We start from the raw sequence: 24,930 nt of genomic DNA, 5'->3' as shown, positions 1-24,930 counted from the left end.
GTAGTACTATGTGTGGATTGCTCTTGCAATTTGGTTATACCAAGGGTTCAGATTGCTTTTTTGTTGTTTTTAGAGGATGTTCTGTGGTGATTTGCGGTAGGTTTTTACTGTCTCAAGACAGTGCCTTCCTCCAATATACTTGCTATCTGACCAGCGGAGTCACTTTTGCCTTTTTTTTTTTAAGTATTTAAAGATGTTAGTCAAAATGTGATGGATAATCTGTTGAAGGTTTGCACAGGTATGCTCTGAAGAATCAGTGTAGTGATCATTTTAGCATGGTTTAGTTTACAAATTGGTATGCTTTACTTGCTGAATACATAGCAGTTCTTTCAGCTGTGGGTTGATGTGTAGCCTTTCTTGAAGGAAAGTAGAGCAACATCATGTGGCTGTCTTGCCATTTCCCCTTGCCGTTCCTGTTCTCTTAAAGGAATACATCTGGTTGAATTGCAGGTAGACTTTAAAATCAATTAAAAGATGACACGCAGAGTTAGAGTTTTCTTAAGAAATTACTTATACCATGAAGAGAGGAATAATGTTACAACTGGATTTTCTTTCCTAGAGCACTGATTTGTCAGAAAGATGCTAGCAATTGAGGTTCAAAAGTCGCAAAACAGCAAGTTCATGGGTTCTCTTTGTTTTCTGAACTGTGGTCTGATTTGGTTATTTTCTTCAATAAAAAAACAGTGTTTTGTACATCACTTCCAGTTGCTCTTTTTATTCTGTTCTACATGTGTGATGGTGTCTGTTTTGGTATGAATCTTTTCCTCCTGCTCTTCAGAAGTGTGGGCTCTGATTTAGGTTTATTTGCACTGTTAGCTGTTTGATACTTCCCTAAGCAAAGACATGGGTTAGGATTAAGACCTGAATGCTGCAGCGTAACCAATATAATTAGTGCAATGTGGTCCTTGGTTTAAGAGCTTTCTTTGAGCTAGCACTGGATTTTGTGCACTTCGAATTGTCTCACTGACTAAAATTGCCACACGAATAAATCTTTGTAGGAGTGGAGCTCAACCAGATAAGATATGCAGGGTAATAAACAATGTAAGACACTTCACAGACTTTATGTAGTATTCTTACTTTTCAAGAAGTATTTTCTCTGCAATTCTGTTTGTCCTATTTGTGCTGATTAAGCATGCCTCTCTCCATTGCCCTAACCAAAGGAACTGGTTTCTTTTTACACAATACAAACAATTAAATGCTGTTTGTTGAAAGAGGGCTTTACCAGGCTTCTGGTTGAAGTCTGTCAGCAACCAGAAGTACCTGTCTTTCTGTTGTTCCTCTAGAGTAGTTTTGACTTGCTTATAAAGTAAAAGAGTAAAGAATTGGGTTGTGCTGGGTTAATCTATACCAGAAAGGAACCGAGGTATTCTTTCCTGTCTCCTACTCCAACTAATTGAAAGCTGATGTTGATACAGGAAGGAAAAAGCAAAATCATATATACATTTCAGAGCGAGTTTGAATAATGAAAATTTGAAGCAGTAGTAACTAATAGCTTTCCTTTTTCATTATAGCTTCATCCCAGGTACATCCCCCTATTGCCAAAGGTTCTGCATAGGTTGGGTTCTTCCTGTGTCTTACCAGTAAAGATGATTAGGGAAGACTGATTGCAGGGCTGTAGAATGCCTTTTGCCCATCTGTATAAAAGTGTCGGAATGTTACTTATAAGCTATCTTAACCTTTTGACTTTCAACTTACGTGCACTATATTTCCATTTTGGCATCTGCTTTGATATGCTTAAGGACAAACTTAAATGTTTAAACTTAGCAGCTACTTAACAGTGAACTTCTACCTGCAGGTAGGTAACTGGCCCTGTTATTTAAGTGTGAGGAAACTCCTGAGAAGCTGTTTATCCCATTTGGTACTAAAAATCTTAGTATCCCACATACATTGATTGTCAAGGCATTCAAATATTCTCATGTGTTGCAACTACTTCATCTAAAAAGCTGTACAAAAGACAGTTTATCGGTAGCTTCTACATAATACTGCTTAACTGTGACCCTGGGCATGGTGTCTTACAGTGCTTGCTGAAGTTAAACCTTGTGGCACCTAACACAGATGTATCGAGTAACTATTTTAATATATGTAATTTACAGAGAAAGATAAACTACAAGGTTCAAATATTAAATTTGCTCTAAAAAAGATGCTACAAAACTAAAGTGGTAGTGAATATGCAAGGTGTTTAGGGCTTGTTTGTTTGATGCTTCTGTCATCCTAATGTGCTTCTGGTCCTACTCTGCTGCAGAGAGGGTGGGTAGTTCTGTGTGTGAAAGTGATATCACTTTCTGATCTTATTTTTCCTCTCTCAGCAACAGAACGAGGTGTGTGCTAGCTTGTTATAGGCTGTAATACCCATCTTTATCCGAAGAGTGCATGACGTGCTCGTTTTTACTGGCACTTGTGGCTTCCCACAAGTAAAAATAAAAAAATGACAAATCCATCTTCAGTGCGGAAGAATGAAGGACCCAGTCTGAAGTGGTTAAGTTATTTTAAGCAAGTGCTTCTGTTTAATGGTTCTAAATGAAACTAATTAAGGATGCATTAAGTGCCTAAAGGTATGGGGCACATGATTTACTAGGAGGAACAAGAGAGAACAGTTCCTGTTTAGTATGAAGAAACGGAATTGCGAGGACCAAGTAATAGTCTTCTAATACCTACTGAGGAGGTTATTGAAAAGGTAGAATCTGGTGCTTTTTGGAGACTTCTGGCAGGATGATGAGAAACACTGATCATAAATTTGAACTTGAGGCAGGGGGACAAATGATACTGACAGTTGAGTTCTGGAATGGGATGTCCAGGGTAAGCAGTGGATTCTCTGTCCAGGGGGCTTTTCAGGACCCAGATGCAGAAAGCTCTGACAATGTTGTATGAATTCATTGTTGCTTCTGCCTTGGCTGTGAGCTCTGACTAAAGATCTCCTGTGGTCTCTTCCAACCCAAATGATTCTATGATACAAGGTCTAGATGCAATCCCGACGTATGCAGAGAGACAACGCAGCATTAGGACTGCAGTTGCAATGCATGACATGAGCAGACTGTACTGGTTATGGAGGAGATGTGCCTTGTCAAGGTATATGTATTAACAAGACAGTGTTAACACATTGCAAAGGTGGTGAATAATAGAATTTCAGTGGGTAAAAGTAGCTGGTGTTCAGTGATTTTTCTGTCTTTTTTTTAAAGAAGCCATTTGTATCTAGTCTTTTGAATCTAATCTGATTTCTTCACAATCTTTCCAGGAAATCAGAATTTAAAAAGACATTATTTTAAGGTTGTAATGTCTCCTTTATGTAGCTTTCTGATCCTGCCTCATGTTATCTATGTTTCTCTTCTTCCTGGGATTTGAATACTTTGTTTAGAAGCCAATATTTTATACTGGACTTAAAATGTGCCAGCACAAGTTAGCCTTCTGTGAAGGATATCATTACAGAAGGCCATGTTCTGAGTGCTTGTGATTGCTCTGCTGGTGAGTCATGCAGCCGGTTCTGCAGGGCACAGGGGAGAGTTACTTAATGTTATGGTCAGGCTCCTTGGAGTTTGGGTCACATTTACTCAGAGTAAAGGCTCTTCCAAATGTTCAGAGCCTGCCAAATTTGAGTAGCTGTTCTTGAGCTAATAACTAATTAGCTAGTAGCTGATTTTGAGCTACTAATATCAAGAATGTCTTCTTGGAGTTTAAAAAAACATTTTGAATCGTTTTTTTGTGATCTTTGTCTCAAATTGTTCAGTTTTTATTGTGAATATTAGGAAGGTGTAAGATGGCAGGCTCTTGTAGAGCTGTTTGGTTTGTGCTCTCATACTGTTAAAAATAGAAGTTATAAACTGAGAATATAACTTGAGTAATAGCATCTATTTTATAAGCTCTTGAATTCAAAGCAATTTGCTTGCTTTGGAGTCTTCCTGCCAATTTTTGCAGCTTTAGAACCCCATTTCCTATTTTTCTTCTTTGGATGAACAGAACAAAAATTGCTTACCCAGTTTAACCACGGAACTCCATAGGTATGTATTGTACAAGAAACTGAACATTTCACAGTTACCTTGCCTAAGAAGGGAACGTGAAGTGAGCAGCCATAGGTTTGGTTTCTAAGTTGATGCTAATGTGTTTACTTCTAAATGTATTATGCCTAAAGACTAAATTGTATTTTTACATGTGTGATACTGGAAAATTACTGCACGTTTGGCTCACTTAATGCAGACTGAATGGAACGTAACTGCATTTCTTCTCTTTTATCCTGTGCTTGTCACAGCACAGGCTTAATGTCAAGATGGATACAATTTTAGACGTGTCAGCATTGATCTATTCTGTATTTATGTTGCTTCTGATATTTGTAACATCTGCTATCTACTTTATACATATACCACAAATTACCAGTATTGGTATTTTTCTGATGTGTTTTCTCTTCCCCTTCCCCCCATATTTTACGTTGTTTCATGCTTTTTCCTTAGTGGAAACTTAGGTCTTTTTGTCTTTTTGAGACTGGCTGTTGTATTTAACATTCCAGTTTAAAACAGATTAAAAATATCTTGATGCCAATCTTTGAAAACAGATAAGGCTAGCGCTTGCTTAAGGAAGCTAATAAGTAAACGTTAACCTTCTGTTATGGAAAAGTAAATCTTCCAGGAGATATGAAGGACTAATGCTTGTTATTCCTTCAGAACTTGAACGATTAAAGGTTAAATTCTTTTACGTCAACTGAACACTTGTTTAAACTTGCATATTGGCTGATACAGGACAAATGGGTATAGTTATTGCTCATCAAATGGCCCAGCTAATAACCGAACCGTGATGAAGCATGAAGCAGTTGTGCAGTGATACCTAACCTTGGTGCATGGGCAGCGCTTCCGAGCAAGCTGCAGTAAGCAGAGTTGTTTTGATGTCAAGGTTTGCCTCAATGCTAATTCGTTTAATTCTGCGATGATGTCAGAAAGCTGTTTTCTGGGAACACTGACTGTGGAAATTTTTGTATGTGTAATCAAGCAAAAGCAGTGTCTTTGTATAACATCTTAGCATGCTTTGAGTCTCCTTATACTAAGAAACAGCCTCCTGCGTTTTAGAGCCTCAAATTAATTTTCTGCTGCTGGCATTGATATTTTTTCACTCAAACCTTTCCCTATCCTCTCTTTATCTGTAGTCATTGAGCATTATAAGATGGAGAGCTAAATGAGTCATTTTCTGTGCGTTGTTCTTGATTAAATGTTTTTTGCCAACATTCTGTATGCATTGGTTTAATTGAAGTGTCACTGTCTAGCTGGAGAGGGTTTTGACTGAGCAACTGAAAGCAATGATGCAAGTAATCTTTTTCTCCCGCAAAAGAGTAGAATTCAGGTCATGATGACTGTGATCAAGGGTGTAGTTAAAGACACTTTTCCCAGGAGGCCTCAAAAGATTGAAGTTTGACAGATACATGGTTTCTTGTTTGCTATGCTTTTATTGTCTGGCAAGTAAATTTGATGCATTGGAAACCATGGAAACAGACAAAAATCAAAGTTTAGCACATAGAGAAATGTGTAAAATATCCCTGGGGAGTGAGGACTGATGTAAGAATTTAATACAGTAGATTGCAGATGAATTACAGGAAGAATGACTTTTAAATCTACTTTGAGGTTTTAAGCTGTCTTCCTTTGCTAAATCTGGCAGTGTTGATAGAACAAAGGTTTTTTTAGTGTCAAATAATAATCCATCCTCCTTTAATCTCTTATTGGTATAAAAATCAGATAGTTCAGCTTGTCAGAAGTTGGGTGTTCTACCTTACTAGCAGGTCATGTTATCAGTTGGAGAATGCTGTGTGTGGTCGTCTTGCCATCTGGAGTTCTTCCAGCATCTTGAACACGCTAGCTGCTTTTCTTCCTTCAGCCAGGGTAAATATTAGTATACAAATTCTAGCTGATCTTGCTTCTTATTATTTTGATTACGCATTACATTATGCTTTGCAGTTAGGTGCTGAGAGAAGCTGAGACATGAAACAATTTCTCCTGTTTTTTTCGTTTTCCTCCTCAGAGGAGTGTTCAGACATTCTGCCATACGGTGGTGTGAGCACTACAGGCAATTCATACGTGGTTAAGATGCTTAAAGGAACATGAAGGAAGTATTTGTATATAGCCATCTAAAACATAACTTGCTAGATGTTTCATATTACTGTTATTACAGTGGTACTATTACATTAGCAATATTACATATTACTGTTAGTTTTTACTCTCTAGGTTCATCATCATTGCTGGCTTTGTCAAACAACGCTAAGAATGTTTTTCCCTGTAGTATGCTATCTGTATTATAAGAATCTCAAATGTTTAAGGCATTGACTTAATGCTATTAAAATTCTTCAGTACATGCTGTGTACACTTGACCACGTGTTAAGCCTTCCCACTTGAATAATATTCAACCCATTTTTCAGTTTTGGAAGTAATTTGTGTGCATGTTTTTTTTTTCCCCCATTTGGTTTTAGTCACTTTTTCTTCTTCAGTCTCATGGTAAGAATCAAGTGTTACTGCCCCCTAGCAGTTGCTTAGTGTCCTAGATTGCTAGAGGTGTATGCCACACTGCTAAAATATAATGTCAGCTTAATGAGTAAAAATGTTTCAGTAATAAGGTGCTTATTACATGAGTAATGGTGTTGCCTGATTTACCCTTTGCACATTTTTAGGTGGGCCCTGTTTTCCATCTCCCCTTAAATAAAACAAATGTTTATAACAGTAAAGTTCTCTGTGTATGTAGAGACCCACAGTAAGGCCACTGAGCCTTGCTAATTTCTCAAATTTTCCTTTGGAGAAAGTGAAATAGTACGGTAATATTAAATAAAGCCTTTAAGATAATTGAATTTTGAAGTCTTTACAAAAGGCATAGGCTTGAGTAACTGGTTGCAGCAGTTTAATTTGTCCTGAATTAGAAGTATTTTTTTTACCATTAGTTTAGGTTCTTTGATTGATAAATTAGGGACTAAAACCCAATGAGAGCTTGGAAGTGCTTAAATGTATGATAACTACATCTGTGGGGAGTTTCATGTTGAAGGTTGGATGGAAGCAAAGGCCGTAAAGCCTTGTAAGGCACGATCCAAGCACAATAGGTGGTGGCTGGCAGTCCAAGGTTTAATTTTATCCACAAGCTAGAAAGTTGCCAGCAGGATTCTGTGAACTGTCCTTTACTTGTATCTCTGCCTTTATATAGTGCGGTTAACTCAAGTGTAAAATATTTCTCCTTAATTGGAGCTATAATTGAGAGCATATAAATAAATTTAAGTTGAACTTCTGGTAATCACTAGATCTTTCTGGTACACTTTCTAGCTAATTACTTTGTTTTGCTTTTATGCATTTGATTGACTGCTTATTAGGTTTTAGTCATCTGTGGACTTCTTAAAAAGCTTTTTAGAACTCAGTTTAAACAATGCTGTTCAATGATTAGAGGAAGTCAGGGCCTTTATATGGATACTGGTTGTGTGGCCATATGTTAATGCCAATGTTAGCTTGATATTCTTTATTTCAACTTTCCCTGCTGTTTTTGACAAAAGTACTACTTCTGCAGTAAAGGTTAGTTACTATTGTTTCTAGATCTTTCTCAGCATTACACCCTATCGTTTCTTAGGACACTGTAAGGACTTCTGGAGTTTGATAGACAGAACTTGGGTTGAAGATGAAGTGCTGTGAGGCCTGGGGAAATAGTGGTGCTCTGTCTAATCCTGCTGTAGTCTTCCTCTGCTAACCAACTTCTCCCAATGTGATACATAGGTCTGTACGCATTGATTCATTGTGCTGCCATTGTTATGAGATGTGTTTCAGCCTTTTCACTCTTTTTGGATGTGAAATTCAATTGTGATGAGGCATTCAGGCACTTACTGCTTAGCAGAATAAGGATGCTTTACTCTGATATCAAGATAAAAGCAAATCTTAGCTTCTTTGAGGAAAAGTGATATGCTTTATAACGTGGGAGGAATAAAAAAAAATTCTTAGAGATTTCTTGTATTTTATGAAGGATCTGTAATGGGAGGAAAATGCTTTCTAGCTCATGGTAAGTGTTAAGTCCTGCTAAAAGTCCTAGGACAATTTTCTTCTGTTTTCTGCTTTTACCTGCAGGTCCTATGTGTATGCCACTGAACGTTAGGGAAAAATTCCAAGGCTTGCAGCACCAAATACTTGGAACCAGGCTATAAACAGCTGTGCTGTCCCAGTCTCACAAGCCCTCTTTCCATTAAGTGTTGGGGACCCAGGAATGTCCACTGGGCTTATGGGGCCTTAAAGATTTTTGAGAACTTCTAACTGGTAGTATACAACTAACATATTGCTCTGAAATTACTTTTTGTATTGCTTACACAGTCACGCCTGCCTGAAAACAAAGCTGTGTCATGACTAATTCAGCTCTCACAGACTGGCAAATTTGATTTCAGTAACATGAATTAGAGCCTCTCCTTCCTGCTATTTAAGGCTGATTTGAATAAGAAAGTAACCTTTAGAAGGAATATAACCCAATAAAACAGGGAGCAGTCTGCCTGTAGGTATGCCTGTTCTTCTGCAGGATCTTACTGGGGCGGTGGAGCTATAGCTTCAAGGAGAATGGCTTCCTTAGCAATGAACTGATGGGTTGGAGAAACCTCTTTTTAGGCAGGCCCTGGATTTCCCAATTACTTGTACAACATTTGGAGTGCAGGCTCGCAGGTCTTTAGCACAGCTTTCTATCTATGTGCTTGCTCTTGACATGCGCAGTCTCCTGAAGGGAGTTTATCTTTGGAGAATGAAACGGACACAGTGAGTGAGTTATTCTCATTCGGAATAGAATTTTTGACACTGGGCAGCTTTAGATAATGGGGAGCTGAATCTAAAAGGCATTTGTAATCTTATATTCAAAGTGAAATTACTGGCTGGCTTTTTGTATGTGGTGTGCTTTTTTTTTTTTAGCCAAGGAAGTGTGGAAAAATACATTAGTAGTATTGATTTGGCTCTGTAGAAAGTCATCAAGGAAAAAAGGTTTGAGTTTCTATCAGAAACAATGCTTTGTTCTGCCTTGTCAGCCTTTTCTGTTTCAGGTTATCTGAGTAGCAACCTCATTCAGTAGTGAGAATCAAGGTCATATTTTATTCAGTACAAGAAAATGGAAAATCTGGCAAGAGCTGAGCTGCTTGTTTTGAGATGGTTTTATTTAGCTCTTTCTGCTACAGCTGCTGTCAATGGAAAGAGATAAAACTGATGACAAAAATACAAGGAATTTACTGTTCATTATTCATGACGTGCTATCGACTTAAGTCTGTAAAGGACTTTGTTATTCTTTTCATGGGTCTTCCAGTTTTTCAGATATGATTGCCTGGCAAGAAATTGGATGAAGCAATTAAGGAGATGGTGCAGATTTTTGTATTAACATAAACAGAAAACTTGAATAGAACTTAATCTACAGGGCACTCATGGACAAATTCACTGGTTAAAACTGAAGCGCAACAAGATTACTTTCACGCTGAAATCTCTTATTTGAATACACTTCAAACTTCTGTGGCTTGGTGGCATCTTGCCTCACTGGCACCTACAGCCCTAAGTAGCTCTGTTGTAAAGCTCCTAGCTGAGAAACAAAAATCTAAGTTACAAATGTAGACTTAAATAGGATGTGGAGTGAGTGAGTGAAACTTTACCTATTAACAGAGCAAAGAATAAAACTGTGGAAGATGAACTATGCTACAAGTCACTTTGTATTGTTTGTTTTTACAATAAACAAGGGTTTTCTTGGTGTTTTAAAAAAAAAAAAAAAAGCACAACAGTTAAACATAAGAACTGGAGTTCTTTAAGAACTCCTTGATCAAGTGCAATGAACCAGAATATCTGTGATGCTTGGTAATACTGTCATGTCTTTGTAGTGGTTGCAGCTTTTTCATCTAGACTCTTACTAACGTAGGGCTTGTCTGTCTTTCCTCCTGTTCTGGAAGGCTAATGCCATTTAGGCTGCCATAGGTACTTCGAGCCACCAGGAAGATAAACAGGTGGATTGTGTTACATGAGGGCATAACATAAGGACTCTGGTTTAAACAGGTGGTGCGGGGAAGGGCAGGAAGAAGCCAAGTCAGACTTCACATTTACTTTCCCATTAGGATGAATGAAACAAGTTGTAGTTTTGATGTAGGATGTCAGTCTTCAAACTGAGCAGTCTTCATGAATGTGCACTGATGCAGTTCTGGTTTCAGAGCAGAAATGTCAGGGAACTTGCATCTGCACCTACTGTAGTATGCTCTATACTTAAAACTGCATATGTGGACAGATCAGTTACATTAGTTTTACTGATGTTACTGTTCAATATTGAAATTCCTTTTTGTGCAGTCTTCCCTGGAATCTACATCTTAAATTGCATTCTTTCACGTTTGCCAGTTATAAGTGCTACAAGTTACACTATCCTCTTACACACTTGCAGCTTAATTTCAGTATATTTCCACTACTATAAATAATAAAATAAAAAAAGATTCAATGCTTTAAAAGAAGCTCTTGGAAATAGTTTGCAGGCCCAGCTATTCCTGTAAACAAAACATGACTATTCTGTAGGAAAACTGTTCTAGTTAACAAACAGAATGCTACCCAAAATAGTGAGATTTTAAAAGGAAATTGTTAGACGTTTTTTCCTTGCTTAAATTTCGTCAGCTTCTAACTTGAAGCTTGAAGTATTGAAACATACTAATTGTATATCCAGGTAACTCTTCAGACAGCAGACCTTTCCTTCTCTAGTGTTGTAGTAGTGTTGATGTCGTAGTAGTGTTGACTTTGTAATTTATATTATCCAATGTATCAAAACAAATTTTTTTATAAGATAAAGGAATTCGGTACAATTTTTTTCAGGTTTGTTACATTTTATCATTTCTGTGAGTTTTGTCATGGAAGTGCATTGGATTTAAGTTTCCCAGGTAACAGACTACTGTACAGATTTTGCATTTTTAATTTTAAAACTTACAAAATGTTTTGTATGGAAGGAGATAATGATAATACAATTAAAAATAGAGGTTGGACTACAGTCTCAGTGCTTTTTAAGTTATAAATGATCCAAAAGATGAATTAGTAATTCAGAATGTATTAAGCATCTACCTAGCTGTCTAATATTATGTTAATACCAGAACAAGTCTGTGGTACAAAATACCTGCATTTTTAGTGATTAAGCGTGAAGCAACAGAAATCATTTCTAGGTGCACACTTTCTAAAAATGCATGTGAAAGTTTAAGCACTTAAAAGTAGCAAAAATCTTTTTTTTTTCCTTCCTGTAATTTCAGAAGCTGCTGGGTTTGTTTTGCTACCGATGAGGATGATCGGACAGCAGAGTGGGTGAGACCTTGCAGGTGCAGGGGCTCCACGAAATGGGTTCATCAGACTTGTCTACAGCGCTGGGTGGATGAAAAGCAAAGAGGAAACAGTACTGCTAGAGTTGCTTGTCCTCAGTGCAATGCAGAATATTTAATAGTATTTCCAAAGCTAGGTAAGACATACATCATTTAAATTTAAACATATATAATTGGTTGTTTCTGCATGTTGTTCTTAATTTTTTGCCTTTTTATGCTCAGAGTCAGTTCTATTGGAAACTTCTCTAGTCCATTTTCCAGACAAGAAACATTGTATTATGCTTACGTCATATTTGATGGCTTAGTTAAATATCTCCTGCAAATTTTGGATATGTTCAACTTAAGTATATTAGTAAGTCTTACAGGTGATTTACCTATAATTAGTGTATGGTTAATGTGATTTCTTTCCCCCTTGTTGAGCAGAGTGGGGACTTCCTTCACCAATTGCCGTATTAGTACATAAACACATTCCCCCTTTTTTCTCAGCATGCAGAGAAGCGGTTATAAAAGGAAATCCGTAAGAAGAAACCTTACTGGGCAGCCTGTTGCATTACCTGAAAAACATTTTTACTTTGTTTGGGAAGTATTCCTGAGTGCATATTGCCTCTGTACTCAAGAGGCAGAATATCTGTATTTGGTTGCTGGGCACTGCTGTGGCTCTGTTTGTCAAGGTGAAAAAAAAAAGTTGGAGATAGTCTTCTAGAGTCTACTCACCTGAGTAGCTAAGTAGGACTCTGCCACAATATGGTACAAATAGTTAAAATAACAGTTGTTGCTTTTTTATTCCAGTGGACCCCCTTTTGCCCATATGCTATACAAGGTATATTGAGCAGGGCATGTTGCCCTGAGTAATTGATACAGTAATTTGATTCTCCTTTCCCACACACAGAAATACACAAATAATTATTGTTGTCACACGCAGTGTCCTTTACTATGTTTCATGTTCAATGTGGGGCTAAGATGAACAGGGCAGTTCATATTCAACAGTAATGCTGTTCCAGTCAATTTTATATTTTGCTGCTGTCCTTCCATTACTATAGCAGCTGGAAACTTCAATTTTGATCAAAAGTATAACAGCTTGTTAAATGCTGTTATAGCATGTGTCTTAGTCACTTAGAGGATTTTTAAGTAAGACTTTATAGGATTTTATTTCTGTAATGAAACAATTGAAAATGGCTTGCATTGTCAGTTTCTAGGGATAGGACCTCTTTTCTGTTAGTATAAGGGTTGAAAAAATTAAGGTGCAAGGAAACTTTTGATTACTGACACATTGCCAAGGGGAAGGAAAATATTGGTGATACACAAGAAAACATAAAACAGCATGATAACTTACTACCATGTTATTCTTATATCAGTCCCCAAGTCAGCTTTGCTAATAAGGGTAAGGTAGAGAGGAATCAATCTTCATGGTAGGGAAGACATCAAGTGATGATAAATTAGCAGTACCTTGGGGGAGGGTAAAGGGGGATTTTATCTCTGGACACTGAAAGTGTGCCACAAAACTTGAAGCTGTGTATGTGAGGTGCATGAAGTTTATATGAGATGCGTTCACATTGTATTTTGGTAACGGGCGTGAGAGGAAACAACTGTAGCTTGTAGAAGATGTGTACACAAACAGGCATTTTCATTTGTTCTGGTAATTTGTGGCATACTTGCTTTATTTGAGAGCTAAGATTCCTAAATACTAACATTTCTACTTCTGATAAAGCTGGCCTGAAATCCTTCTATGAGACTGTTCAGCTCTTGCATGCAGGTTTCTTGGAATCTTTTGATATATTTTCCCCTCACAATATCAGCTTTTTTCATGGTAAAGATGAAAGGGGCATAAAATTTCAGATGTCTTACGTGCTGTCACACAAGTTTGTAGCAGAACAGGAGAATGACTTTTGGGTTCATCCATGCTCAGTTATGAGCTCAAGTCCTTAAGCAAGTGAGACAGTTGTGCCCTTTTTGTAGCTCTTTTTAGTAACCCAGAACTGTTATATCACAACTCAACTATAAGTCAGTCAAGGTCACATCAGGCAGAGTTAGGACAGTAAGATGTTTTCCTGCAGTCTTGCCAGTAGCCCCCTCTCTGTGCCATAGCATTTGAAGACGAAGGTTGCTAGAGTAGGTAAGATGTTGCAAATAATCAAGTTTCCACGAGGTATCATGGTTCAAAAGCTTACTTACATTAAGACTTCTCTAATGTACTGCTGGAAACATTTCTGAAAATAGGTGCCTGTGAAAGGCACCTAACACAGCTTTTTTTTTTTTAAAGGTAATATAATTGACATATATATCAATTTAAACATTAGCTATTATCTTTATAAGTAACAGTGTAAGTCTAATGTATTTACCAAATCAAAACGACCCCCCTCTTAGTGAGGTATCTTTATGTTATAATTCCAATTAAAATTTAATAGTGCATACTGTTTTTAGAGATCGGTAATAATCATGTTCTTAATAGGTGTTTTTTTAATTACATAGTTTTTTTAATTACATAAGAAAATATTGCTTCCTCTTCCAAAAAAAAAAAAAAAACCTGCTTAAAACCTATATATCTTTTTAGATAATTATTTCAGCTTAATAACAAGAAAACCAATCCTGGCAGAAAAAATGCTGTTAAAACACGATTGTTTTTACCACACTGAAAATCACTGACATACACATTAAAGAAGAAAGTACAAAATACAAAAGTATTCTTAAATTTCTACTTCCCTAACACCGTCCTAAAAGATTGTGTTTGCCTTTTTCTTGATACTTTTTCCCTGAAGGGCCAACTAAAACATGTATGTATAGGAACAATTTTTTCCAGTCTCTTCTCAAACTTCTATACCTAATTATGTAGTAATTATGTAATCATGACTTCATTTCATGATTAGGATTAGTAGGTGCAATTTGTTAATATTTTTCTTAGACTTCTGTTGTTGCTCTACCACTTTGCCAGGATGTATAAGGCAAGCTTCAGTGCTTTGTGTTGCCCTTTAAGACTCACTCAATATGAGTCTCATGTCTTCACCTCCTTCAAAATAATATAAGCTTTCGGAATAGTGCAACCCAGCTTTTTCAGAGACTGTGGGAAGCAGTCAAGATGTGTCAACTACTGTGTATTTAGTATTTGTAGTTATGGCCTTGTTGCTACTTCAATACATTGATAGATAGCCCAGCAATCTTTTAAGTCCGGAAAATTAAACATAACTGTTAATACAATTGAACTGCTTGTTTGATATCTCTGTATTTTAAGTCAAGTGTTCCTACTTCAAAAACACTTTAATTTTGATACCTATTCAACAACAGATTGCTTGGCTTGAGAATAAATTCTCTCTGTAATTACACTTTGTCAGCTACTTAAGAACTAATTTACATCGGTCGGTGTATTTGAAGCAGGGTGCTGGTGAGGTGTTTTGTCTTACAAGCCACAAGGGAAGACGCTTCCTGCCCTTAAAACTAGAGCTTTTTTACTAAAAGAACACATGTTCTACTAGAAGATGCACACAAAGGTAACTAATTTAAAGTACATGAGTAGTAGGATAAAGACGTGAGGCTCCAGCAGAACTGGATTAACAAGTTAAATAAACACAGTTCTGCCCAAGTTAGTTACTCAGCACTGCCTACTGGACAGATACATAACTTAGCCATATTTACAATTACTTCTGCCATGCCTGCATATAAGCTAGATTGTGTTTAAATTGCAGGTCTCGAGTATAACATTTGCACAGTTTTAAAAAAAAAAGTTGCAGTCCTTGTATAAAGTCTCTGGATGCTACTGCTGTACAAATAGTATGCAAAAAATAAAAGCAGAAGGGATCTAACAGGAAAAAATAATGTGTATGACCTGGAGGAGGAAGTCTTTCTGTAGAATCATGTCCACAGAACAGTGAAAAGTGTGCACAAGTAGTCAACAGCTATGTTTACTTTCTGACAAGGTATATAATATATCCTAAAGTGCTTGTTTTAAAACATGAAATGAAAATAGTACTTTTCTGATGATGCTGATAAGTTTGACAAATACAAAAGAAGCGTGGAATGTGACCATCGTGACAATGTTTTTCGCTTCCACACATACCTTTCTGACTCTTCAACTTTTGGCTTTTGCTTTGCTGGTTCTCATGCAGTCTTAGAAAGAAAAGCTGTGAGCATGCCCCCAGCTTATCTCATCAAAGTTAGTCAGGGTAATACATTGCTCTGTGCAAGTCTGGGAAGTGCAGCTGTTCATGAACGAAACGAACTCTATTTGTGGATTGTTGCCAAAGGCACTAAATAACCTAGGAAGAAGTTTTTTTCCTCCAATATTTGAGAGGTCGTCTTGTTAAATACTGAATGCAATGAATGCAATCCAACTCTTTTCCAGTGGAAGGAATCTTTTATATTGGCTGCTATTTCTTGCTGTGGAGCAGGATGAAGTTTAGTGACAACATTCTTATGCTGATCTTTGACAGCTTCACCTAGGGAGTACACTTTGACTGACTGGTAGTTTTTCATTTTTGAAAACTAAAATATCTAGCAAAAAAGCCGCTAAGACTAAAATGATTTCTACAAAAAATGATTCTGATTCAACATGCGCAAAGGGAGCTAAGTCAATTCTAGCAGTGTAAATTAGTGCTGTAAGGAGTGTATTTATCTCTCGGAAGATGTTGCTATGAATGAAATGGTAGGTAGAAATAAATTGCAAGCTTAGCTAAGTAGCTTTTTACCTGTATGTTCTCATAAGTAGCACGTGTGGGATGTCAGATTCATGTTTTGCTTAGTTTGAGCTTTCTTGTCAGTGATAGACGCTGAGAGCTTTCTTCAGTATGCTTATACATAGATCTTGAAATCTTACTTTTCCTCTGTCATAGGTCCCGTTGTTTACGTTTTGGATCTTGCAGATCGTCTGATCTCAAAGGCATGTCCGTTTGCTGCAGCTGGAATAATGGTGGGCTCTATATACTGGACAGCAGTTACATATGGAGCTGTGACAGTGATGCAGGTACACATCTATTCCCTATTTCTAGATCTTACAGATCTTACCAGTCTTAAAAGCAAGGCTTTTTAAATAAAAAGTTAGTAAATTAGAACTCCTTTCTTTCATTAGCTTAAAATACGCTTTAGCTGCTTTCATCACTTTCAATGTGGTTAGCAAATAAATTTAGGATGGGTTGTTAGAAAGCTTTTTGCTTCTTAACTGATCATACTCGATCAAGCCAAGTACGCCTGTTCAAACTGGATTCACAGTCTACACCTAAGAAACTTCACTACTGCTGCTCGCTGCCCTGCTTGTGACAGGCTGGTGAACCCACTTCCATTATCAAAGAAGTGCTATTAGTGCCAGACAACTAGTAATGAGTAGGCAACTCCTATTTTTTATTTCTTTTAGAAAAGGCATGATCTTTTCTTTACCTGCAGAAAAAAAATTTTGCTGGTAACATTCAAAGGGCTGAGACATGGTGGATTTTTCAGTCCTAACTCTTTTTTGTTATGTAAAGGAAAATGTGCATGCTCTGAATGATGCTATTGATGCATACACAACAAATGCAGACCACTTCAGATTAAGAGTATGTTTTGATTATTCAGATCGTCTAGTTAATTGAAAAGACTGTCTTACTTCTGTTCTTGAGACCTTGCTACTTGAACATAAAAATGATGTTGACAGGTGTTGGACTATTAACTATTGTTCACAGCTATCCTAGTTCAGCTACAAGACAAGTTTTCATAGATTGTATAACTGGCAGGACCTTTGCTACCATTTTAGTTACTGTGTCTAGTCCATAACCTTTGTTTTGCCTGAAAGCATAGAAGTACTTCTGATGAAATTTAGTTGTAGGTAGATTGTACAATAAATGCATCTGTATGCTTAGATATTACAGTACACAATTGTAGCTTAGTTTACATGTACAATCTAGTGCTTATCCATGTAAGTCATGTGGACCTACTGTTTCTTGAACTGTGTGGTACTGCCATGCAATTCAAGTTACTCCATCTCAAGACTGTGTACTCTTTGCCTTTGTTTGTACATGACCTCGTAGCAAAAATGTATGTGATAACCAGTTGAGCTGGAGCCCAAATGAGCTGATGTGGTCTCCCTGGTACCGTTGTCAAGTGCCTGCATAAAAGTTACACAAAATGACTTTCAGTACCTCCTCCAAAGGAGGCCACTTACAGGGCCACTGCAAGCAACTATATTAATAAAAATGTAATGTAGTGAAATGTACTAGTCCTTATCTCCTTGCTCTCTGCTGCACTGGGCCTTTTTCTATAGGAACTTTTATGATCTATGTAGCTTCTCTAGAACTACATAACCAAATGGAAAAATAAATACTCCTTTCTGTAATTGTTTTGCTTTTGAAATGAGATTCTGGCCTTAAGTAATGGCAAGCTGTGGGTCTAGCTGAGCAATCACATGGTTACAACTTGACAGCTAATGTAATCCAGACAGCTAGTTAAATCTTGGGTTTGAAGAACTAGCTTTTTTCTTCTGGTTTAATGGTTTTTTTGATCATACGGATGATAGGCTGTCTAAGAATAACTTATTTTTGCTTATAATGGAGGATATTAAACTAGGAGAAGAGAGAACTGTTACATTCCTTTCCTACTCCAAATTTGATAGGTTTAATACAATTTCTGTCCTGATGCACTGCAGACCTTTTTCTTCAGTTGAAGGGCCAGAGAAGCACAAAAGCTCTTTATAGGTTAAGCTTCAGATGATTAACATTGTGAGTTCAGGTGTAAGCCTAGTTAGTAACAAATTGTACAGGGTTACTGAAAACAGAACTAGTAATCTAAAGCAAAAAGATAAGAGTGAGGCTTTTTAGCATGGATGAGGTCTATTAAGGAGAAGGAAAACATTAGACATCACAGTTTGGGTGAAAGAAAGTAAAAATAGCTGGAAGAAAAATGCTGAATTTTTTTGAAGGAATAATCTTTTGGTGGCAACAATACTGGTTATGCCTATCTTTAGAAGTTGTGGTAAATAATATAACTTCCTGTTCTACAAGAATAAGATGGAATGCTTTTCAAAGCAAGGTGTGGTGTTGCACACAAGTCAGTAGTTCAGCTCAACCATGCTGCCTTCTCTTTTCTTCCTCAAAAAAACAGGGAGATAATAAGAAAAAAGGCTCACGGGTTGGGATAAGGACATGGAGATCCCTCACTAATTGATACAATGGGTAAAACAGACTCAGCATAGGGAGTTTAATGTAATTGCCTGTTGCTAACAAACGAGAGCAGTGAGACACTAAAAACACCTCGCTCCCCGTCCACATTCTTCTTCCTTCCCCTCCAAGCAGTGCAGTGGAACGGGGGCTGCGGTCAGTCCTAATGCTTCATGTCTGCTGCTCCTTCACAGTCACACTCTGCCCCTGTTCCACATGGGGTCTCTCCCACAGGATGGTGTCCCTCCCGAACTGATCCTGAGTGGACTTCCCACAGGCAGCAGCTCTTCAAGAGCGTTCCTTTTTTTGTTGTTCTCAGCCCTGTTAGATCACTTAATTTAAAAAAAAAAAAATTCTTTCAAAAAATATCATGTACTCTTCTGTTGCGGTTGTAATTTGTAGGTTTTAAGCTGCAAAGGCTAAGTTTTTTTTCTTATGTCAGAAGAATGGTTTAGGCACATCAGTAATTACTGTTCTTTAAAATTATAGCATTAACCATATTTAAAATTGAGTAAGGTACAAGTGAAACTTGCAGCTATTTCCACTACAATGGAAAATAATGTACCTCTTACTGAATTGTCTAGGGAAGCAATAACTTTTAATACTGTGATCTCTGTTGCATAAGGTATTCCTAAGTAACATTTTGTTTAAAATGTCCTGAAATACTTGGCTATCAATTTATCCTTTCATAAGCAACATCTAATCAATTTGACTGCATAAGTAATGATTCTAATAATGGTCAGTTCTATGCATTTTGGGAAGCTTTCTGTTTTTGTATTTTTAAATATTTCTGGTTTTACTCAAATACAGATGCACATGAAACCTTTCTTAAGATGGTAGGGACTTTTATTTCAGGTCTCTGCAAGATTAATGATTTGTGAGCTAGGGCTAGTAGCTTGCTCACCTGCATTATGCTTGATAAGCAATATATATGTATGTATTTACCAGGTGGTGGGTCACAAAGAAGGTCTTGATGTCATGGAGAGAGCGGATCCTTTATTTCTTTTGATTGGACTTCCCACTATTCCAGTCATGCTAATACTGGGCAAGATGATTCGTTGGGAGGACTATGTGCTCAGACTGTGGCGCAAATACTCTAATAAACTACAAATTCTGAACAGCATATTTCCAGGTAACGTGATATAAATTTAAAAGGAAATACCAAGCTTGAGTTTGCCTCTCTAGGAGATGGAGATAGGTCAGTTTTTGCCATTCTTAGTTAAAGGTGATCATACCTTCCGTCTGTTATATCAAGTTTATTTGGATTGTGTTTGTATGGTATTTAGTGGGGAAGGAAGACCAATAGGAGCAGGAACACGGTTTCAGTTAAGGTCTTAGTAATGAAACAAGCTACTGAAAATCTTGGCTTCATTTCTGAAAGTAAAAATTAATACAGTCATTTAATTGAAATGGAATATTCACTGAAAAGAAAGCTAGTTCTCAGGTAACTGAACTGAATAACAAAGTTGGTGGGCTATAGATTTATGATGAAGAAGGGGGAGGGCAGGGCTGGTTCCTTCTATGTCCTGTTTGAGGCAGTGGCTGTACATAATCCTTTCTTTCCCTAATCACCCCTGTAGGCATTGGGTGTCCTGTTCCTCGTATTCCAGCAGAGGCCAACCCTTTGGCCGATCACGTCTCTGCTACACGTATTCTATGCGGAGCTCTAGTTTTCCCTACTATTGCCACGATAGTTGGCAAGCTGATGTTCAGCAGTGTTAACTCAAATTTACAAAGGACAATCTTGGTAAGATTCAGTATTGTTTGATTCATAATTTATAATATGGGAATGTGGAGTGTTGAGGGGGAGGGGGAGGAAAAGTAAAAAGCATGAATTGAGCTGGGACTTAAAGTGGCATTTGATTAAGGGTAGAGATATGCTTTCTTCTTTTAAAGCTGTCTGTCTTAGCAGTAGGCAAGCATCACGTGTGTGAAAGACTTTTTCCCCTATGGCTGAAACTAATCTCTCCTGGTCAAGGCTGAAACCTGTATCTGTTACTGTGCTAGGCAGTTCTTAACAGTAATTAAGTGTGATAATGAAGATGAGGAACCAGTATCTTCTAAGAACAAGTTCTGAAAGGGAAGACTGGGGTTTACATTCCCAACCTTTCCGTATTAGCTTCTGTTCACTCTAAGAATATTTTTAATTTATTTTAATAAGAGGGGAAAGATAAACTCTCCATAGAACTTGAATGGAGGTAGGAAAAAAAGGAGAGGACAACAATCTTTCTTTGTGAATAACCTCTCTGCTTTGCTTCCTTTTTAGAGGAAGCAGATACAATTTCATAAAGTGGTATCCCTGGTTGATTTGACTATCACTTCAGTCACCTCTTTTTTTCCCCAATTCTAACGTGTTTTTGCACCTGTCTTCCATATGGTAGACACAGTAATACTACAACCAGTCATGCAGGCTAAAGGCTTCTTAATGTCTCTTCTCACTTTAAAGAATTGAGATGAACACAGGTTAAAACTTGAAAAATAAATCTAATTTGCAAAAAACATTTATTTCACCCCATGCTTGCCTTTGGCAAGTGGTGTCTTTCACAGTCTCGATTATGGAAAGGTATTGTTCTTTGTGCCATCTATAATATATTCAGAGAAGGGAGAAAAGCAGATAACTATCTGTTTTACTTTGTTCTTTAAATAGGATAATTTTGACTTTTAGAATACTTGTCAAACTCTCAAAGAAATAAGAGCTTTCAAAAGGATCTATAGGTCTGGTTTGTAATCCCTTATATATAACCTGAACCTCTGTAGTACTGCATTGTGACTGAAAACTTTGTCTGTTATAATCATTTGAAATTGTCCTAATTAGCTGAACTTCAAAAGAAAATGCTATTTGGTTGGAAAACAAGCTTTCTTTAACAAGAATTTTTTGCAAAGAGCATTTGCAATGATATGATTTTGAAAACCTGCAATGATATGATTTTGAAAACCTACAACGTTCAGTATCTCTTTTTATTTCAGGGTGGAATTGCTTTTGTTGCTATAAAAGGAGCTTTTAAGGTTTACTTCAAACAGCAGCAGTATTTGCGCCAAGCTCACCGCAAAATCTTAAATTATCCTGAGCAAGAAGGTGCATAAAGCTGTGATCTTCTGATGTCGTACAGTCTCACCGAACAGGTTTCCATGTTGTATTGGTTCCATCATTATTGCACAGTAGTGGAGAATTGTGATAAGTTGCTGCTCCTATTTTTTTTCTTTAAGTATAATAAAGCACTGTCATGTGGCAGGGTAAATCTTTTCAGAAACCACTGAACCTAAGAATGTGACTTGCTTTCATTATTTTTGGGTATTTCTCTTGGGCAACAGGCTTCTGAAACAGGTTGTTCTGAAACAGCCAATATGCTGAATGGGGGGGAAAAATAGCATCAGCTACAGAATAAAAACATTTTAAATTGTGTAGTTAATGTAGGCCTCATCCGGATGCCTTTTCTACTGTTTTCCTACCCAGGCTATTGTCCATTTCAGCACTTCACACAATGAAGGGACTTTTTTTTGTTTAGAAAAAGAAATGTGAGTCATTACTAAGGAGAAGTAATTGTGGGACGTCGGTCAATAAAGATTTCCTTGTTTTTTTGCTGTGTGAAACAGGGAGTGCGCAATACTCAAATGGCTGGCCAGAGACAGCAGAAGACAGGTAACCTTGCAGGACTTTTATGTCAGCTTCAGTCACCTAAGTACTAGCTGCCAAAATTAGCATGGCTTCCAGGTGACTGTTATTGCTGATCATTTTTACTGTCCTGTTGTATCTTCTGCAGTGCCTAGTGTCACTTTCTCATGGCCTTTTTTTTTTTTTTTTACTGTTTTGTAACTGGTACTGGATAGCTTTTGGTTTTTTTCTGTTTTTTCCCCTTCACAGTAAAATAATTACACAGGAAGTGAATTTCAGCTGCTTATTTTCTAGTTAAGTATTAGAGCAGTTGTTTAGTTCTCATGTTCCTTTTGATTATGTAAGTATTTGTACAAGTGAAAAGAATCGCAGAAATGTGAGGAAACATTGGACACTAAAGCCACATTTAGAAGGAAGCTGTCAGTTTAAACTTCCAGTTCTGGGTGGTGCGCACATCAGTTCCTGTATATGGACTAGGCTCTTCTCTGCCCAAGCCAGCTGTAGTGGAAGGATAGCTAGGAACACAGGCTGGTGGAGGGTGACACTACACTTTGGGTCCCTAACTTGAGTATAGTACATACCAGCAGGTTAGACAGTTTAAGACAACTTGAACCCATTCTGTAGAGAACAAAGGATAAATCTTAAACATGTAATAAACTAAGTTAATTTATTTATACAGTAAGCTCTACTGTTACAGTATGTTTGAAGTAGCCTGCTGAGGGAGACATTAGCACTTCAGTTATTTGATGTATTTATAAACTTCAACAGAAATTAACTGTTTTGCAAAGTTAAATTTTGACAAACGTAGTATGGCCATTTAATATTCATCCCAAACCTAACCTAGATTTAGTACCTGAAGTTTTCTTTACAACAAATTATTTGTTTTTCTCAGTTTACTTTCTTGTTCATAATACTACATGAAATGCATGGAGGCAGGTTTAAAAAAAAGAAAACGATTAAAAAAAACTTAGTGGGAGTATTCATAAGTAAATATTTCTTTTCACCAGAAACAAAGTAAATGCAGAGTGAACTTCATATTTGACTGCAATAATGTATCTTAAAGAAATTCAAAATATGGTACCTTTTCTATAGTATGATTTGTCTTAAATACTGAGATGTAATATTTTAGAACTGTATAAAAATGTATATAATGGCCACCTAGTATTCAAAAAAACTACAGGTATTGAAAATTATATATTCAATCCATATCAAATACTTCAAGATTCTTGCTGTAACTGAATAATTACTATCATCTTGTAAGGCTGCTGATTATATTTGTCTTAGTGGGCTAACTTTTATATGAACTTTAAATGGAGTAGCAACCTCTGCAAGTTGCTGCTTTCTGTAAGATAGTCTTGAAACAATGTAATACATATTTCTTACAGAATTCCTCATTTCGAGAAAACAACAGCTTTTCAGTGGTCTTCACTGTATATATTTCCAGACAATTTATTACTGTTTTTTAAAGTTTCATGAAGAATTGAATGATGCAAATTAGTGGCGTTGAAACTTGTTCTATGGGAAAGGTCATTGTCTTCACTGAAAATTGAAACTATTGTAAAAAATATAACTACAAAAAAATACTGTATGGATTATAAAATGATTTAAACTGAGTAGCAGATGGTCATTACTTTGGTTACTATGTTGTAAATCTTGTTTTTGGTATTGCAAATTATAGTTATGTTGAATTAGGTTGAATAAATATTTTTTACACTCCCCAGTGTATTTTGTCAGTTGAACAAAAGCCTACAGCAAAACTACTGAATGGAAAATGTTGTGTGTTAATGCATTCCTAAAGACTTATATAGTAAATTTAAGTTGATAGCCCAAAGAAATATCTTGGGGGTAAAGGAAAAATTACTTAGTCATTAAGCTCATACTGAAATTTACTATATATCTTTCCCCCTTCTAGTGATTAATTAACGACATAGGGGAATGCATTTCTCAAACATCTGAAGCAAACTAATCGTTGCAACATGAAGGGCCTCTGGTAGTACAAAACTGGGATTGGGAGTTACTGGATATCTCTGGGTTGGCTGATGTGCCGAGTTTATTTGGGGAATACACTGATCCCTTTTCATTGAGAAAGATCATATTGGCTGCAGGAAGTATTTTTTTCACTAATGGTTAATTTATGTCCCCTTACCTTCAGAGGAGGAGTATTAAATGTTATCTAGCATTTCTCAGTGTACATTCTTATCTTGAACTTCGTTTCTCTTTTATTACATCAACATTTATGCAAGAACTGAACCATAATTATGGGGAATTATATCATTTCCCATAACGTTTCTCCTCTTCTCCTTTACCTCCCATCTTAAACTCTTAGATTCAGATGGGGCCCTACTGTACTTTTCAGCATTTGGTTTGAATGATGTTTTTTTCCTTCATTCTTTACTTGCAAAAGCTTTATTTGCAACTGTTTCCTTGTGTTGCCTGGTTTGAAATATTAATTTCCTCAACTTCTGGAGTGTTTTTGCAAAAACTAGTGGTCTCCCTTGACTATCAGAGAGGGACCCAACAATCTTGCTATTTAAGACCTCTCTCCAGGGAAGTATGTAGAACAGTTCTGTACTTGTATGAAAAGATGTGCAGGGGTGTTGTTGACTACAGAGTTACCAACATCTGAGAATACAATTCACTGACTAGAATTCCTGTGGCATAATGTTTACAGTGGCAGCTGTGAGGTTCCCCCTTTTATTTTTATTTTTTTTAAATTCATGCTGTGGAACTTGGACAACTGCTTGTGGAGTAGGTGTTTGAGGGTCCAGATACCTGGAGTAGTTTAGCTTCCTTTTAGAGTTTTTAACCGCAGATAAGTAGTCCTTTGTTTGCATGGTTGTTTTCTTGATTTATTTTTTTTTTAACTGATGGAGATAACTGGGAGCAGTACAACACAAAGGTCATGAATCCATTTACTGTTAGACCAG

General features: G+C 36.9%; 1 protein-coding gene across 3 annotated transcripts in view; it reads left to right on the top strand.

Moving 5' to 3' along the window:
- The window catches only part of MARCHF5 (membrane associated ring-CH-type finger 5), a 29,850-nt gene extending 6,131 nt beyond the window's left edge, over positions 1-23,719 (top strand). For 2 of the 3 annotated variants that reach the window (XM_083844782.1, XM_083844780.1), the window contains exons 2-6: positions 11,213-11,415; positions 16,099-16,229; positions 19,339-19,522; positions 19,971-20,137; positions 21,358-23,719. In XM_083844782.1, the coding sequence (XP_083700908.1) occupies positions 11,213-11,415; positions 16,099-16,229; positions 19,339-19,522; positions 19,971-20,137; positions 21,358-21,474 (802 nt within the window). In that variant the 3' untranslated portion in view covers positions 21,475-23,719. The remainder of the gene's footprint in view (positions 1-11,212; positions 11,416-16,098; positions 16,230-19,338; positions 19,523-19,970; positions 20,138-21,357) is intronic. The other variant, XM_083844781.1, reaches the window with a different exon arrangement.
- Positions 23,720-24,930: the final 1,211 nt, after the last annotated feature.

This window comes from Anser anser (genome assembly GCF_964211835.1).
Source record: "Anser anser genome assembly, chromosome: 7".
NCBI lineage: Eukaryota > Metazoa > Chordata > Aves > Anseriformes > Anatidae > Anser > Anser anser.
The sequence above is the reverse complement of the archived record's forward strand: the minus strand, read 5'-3'. Positions and strand labels throughout refer to the sequence as shown.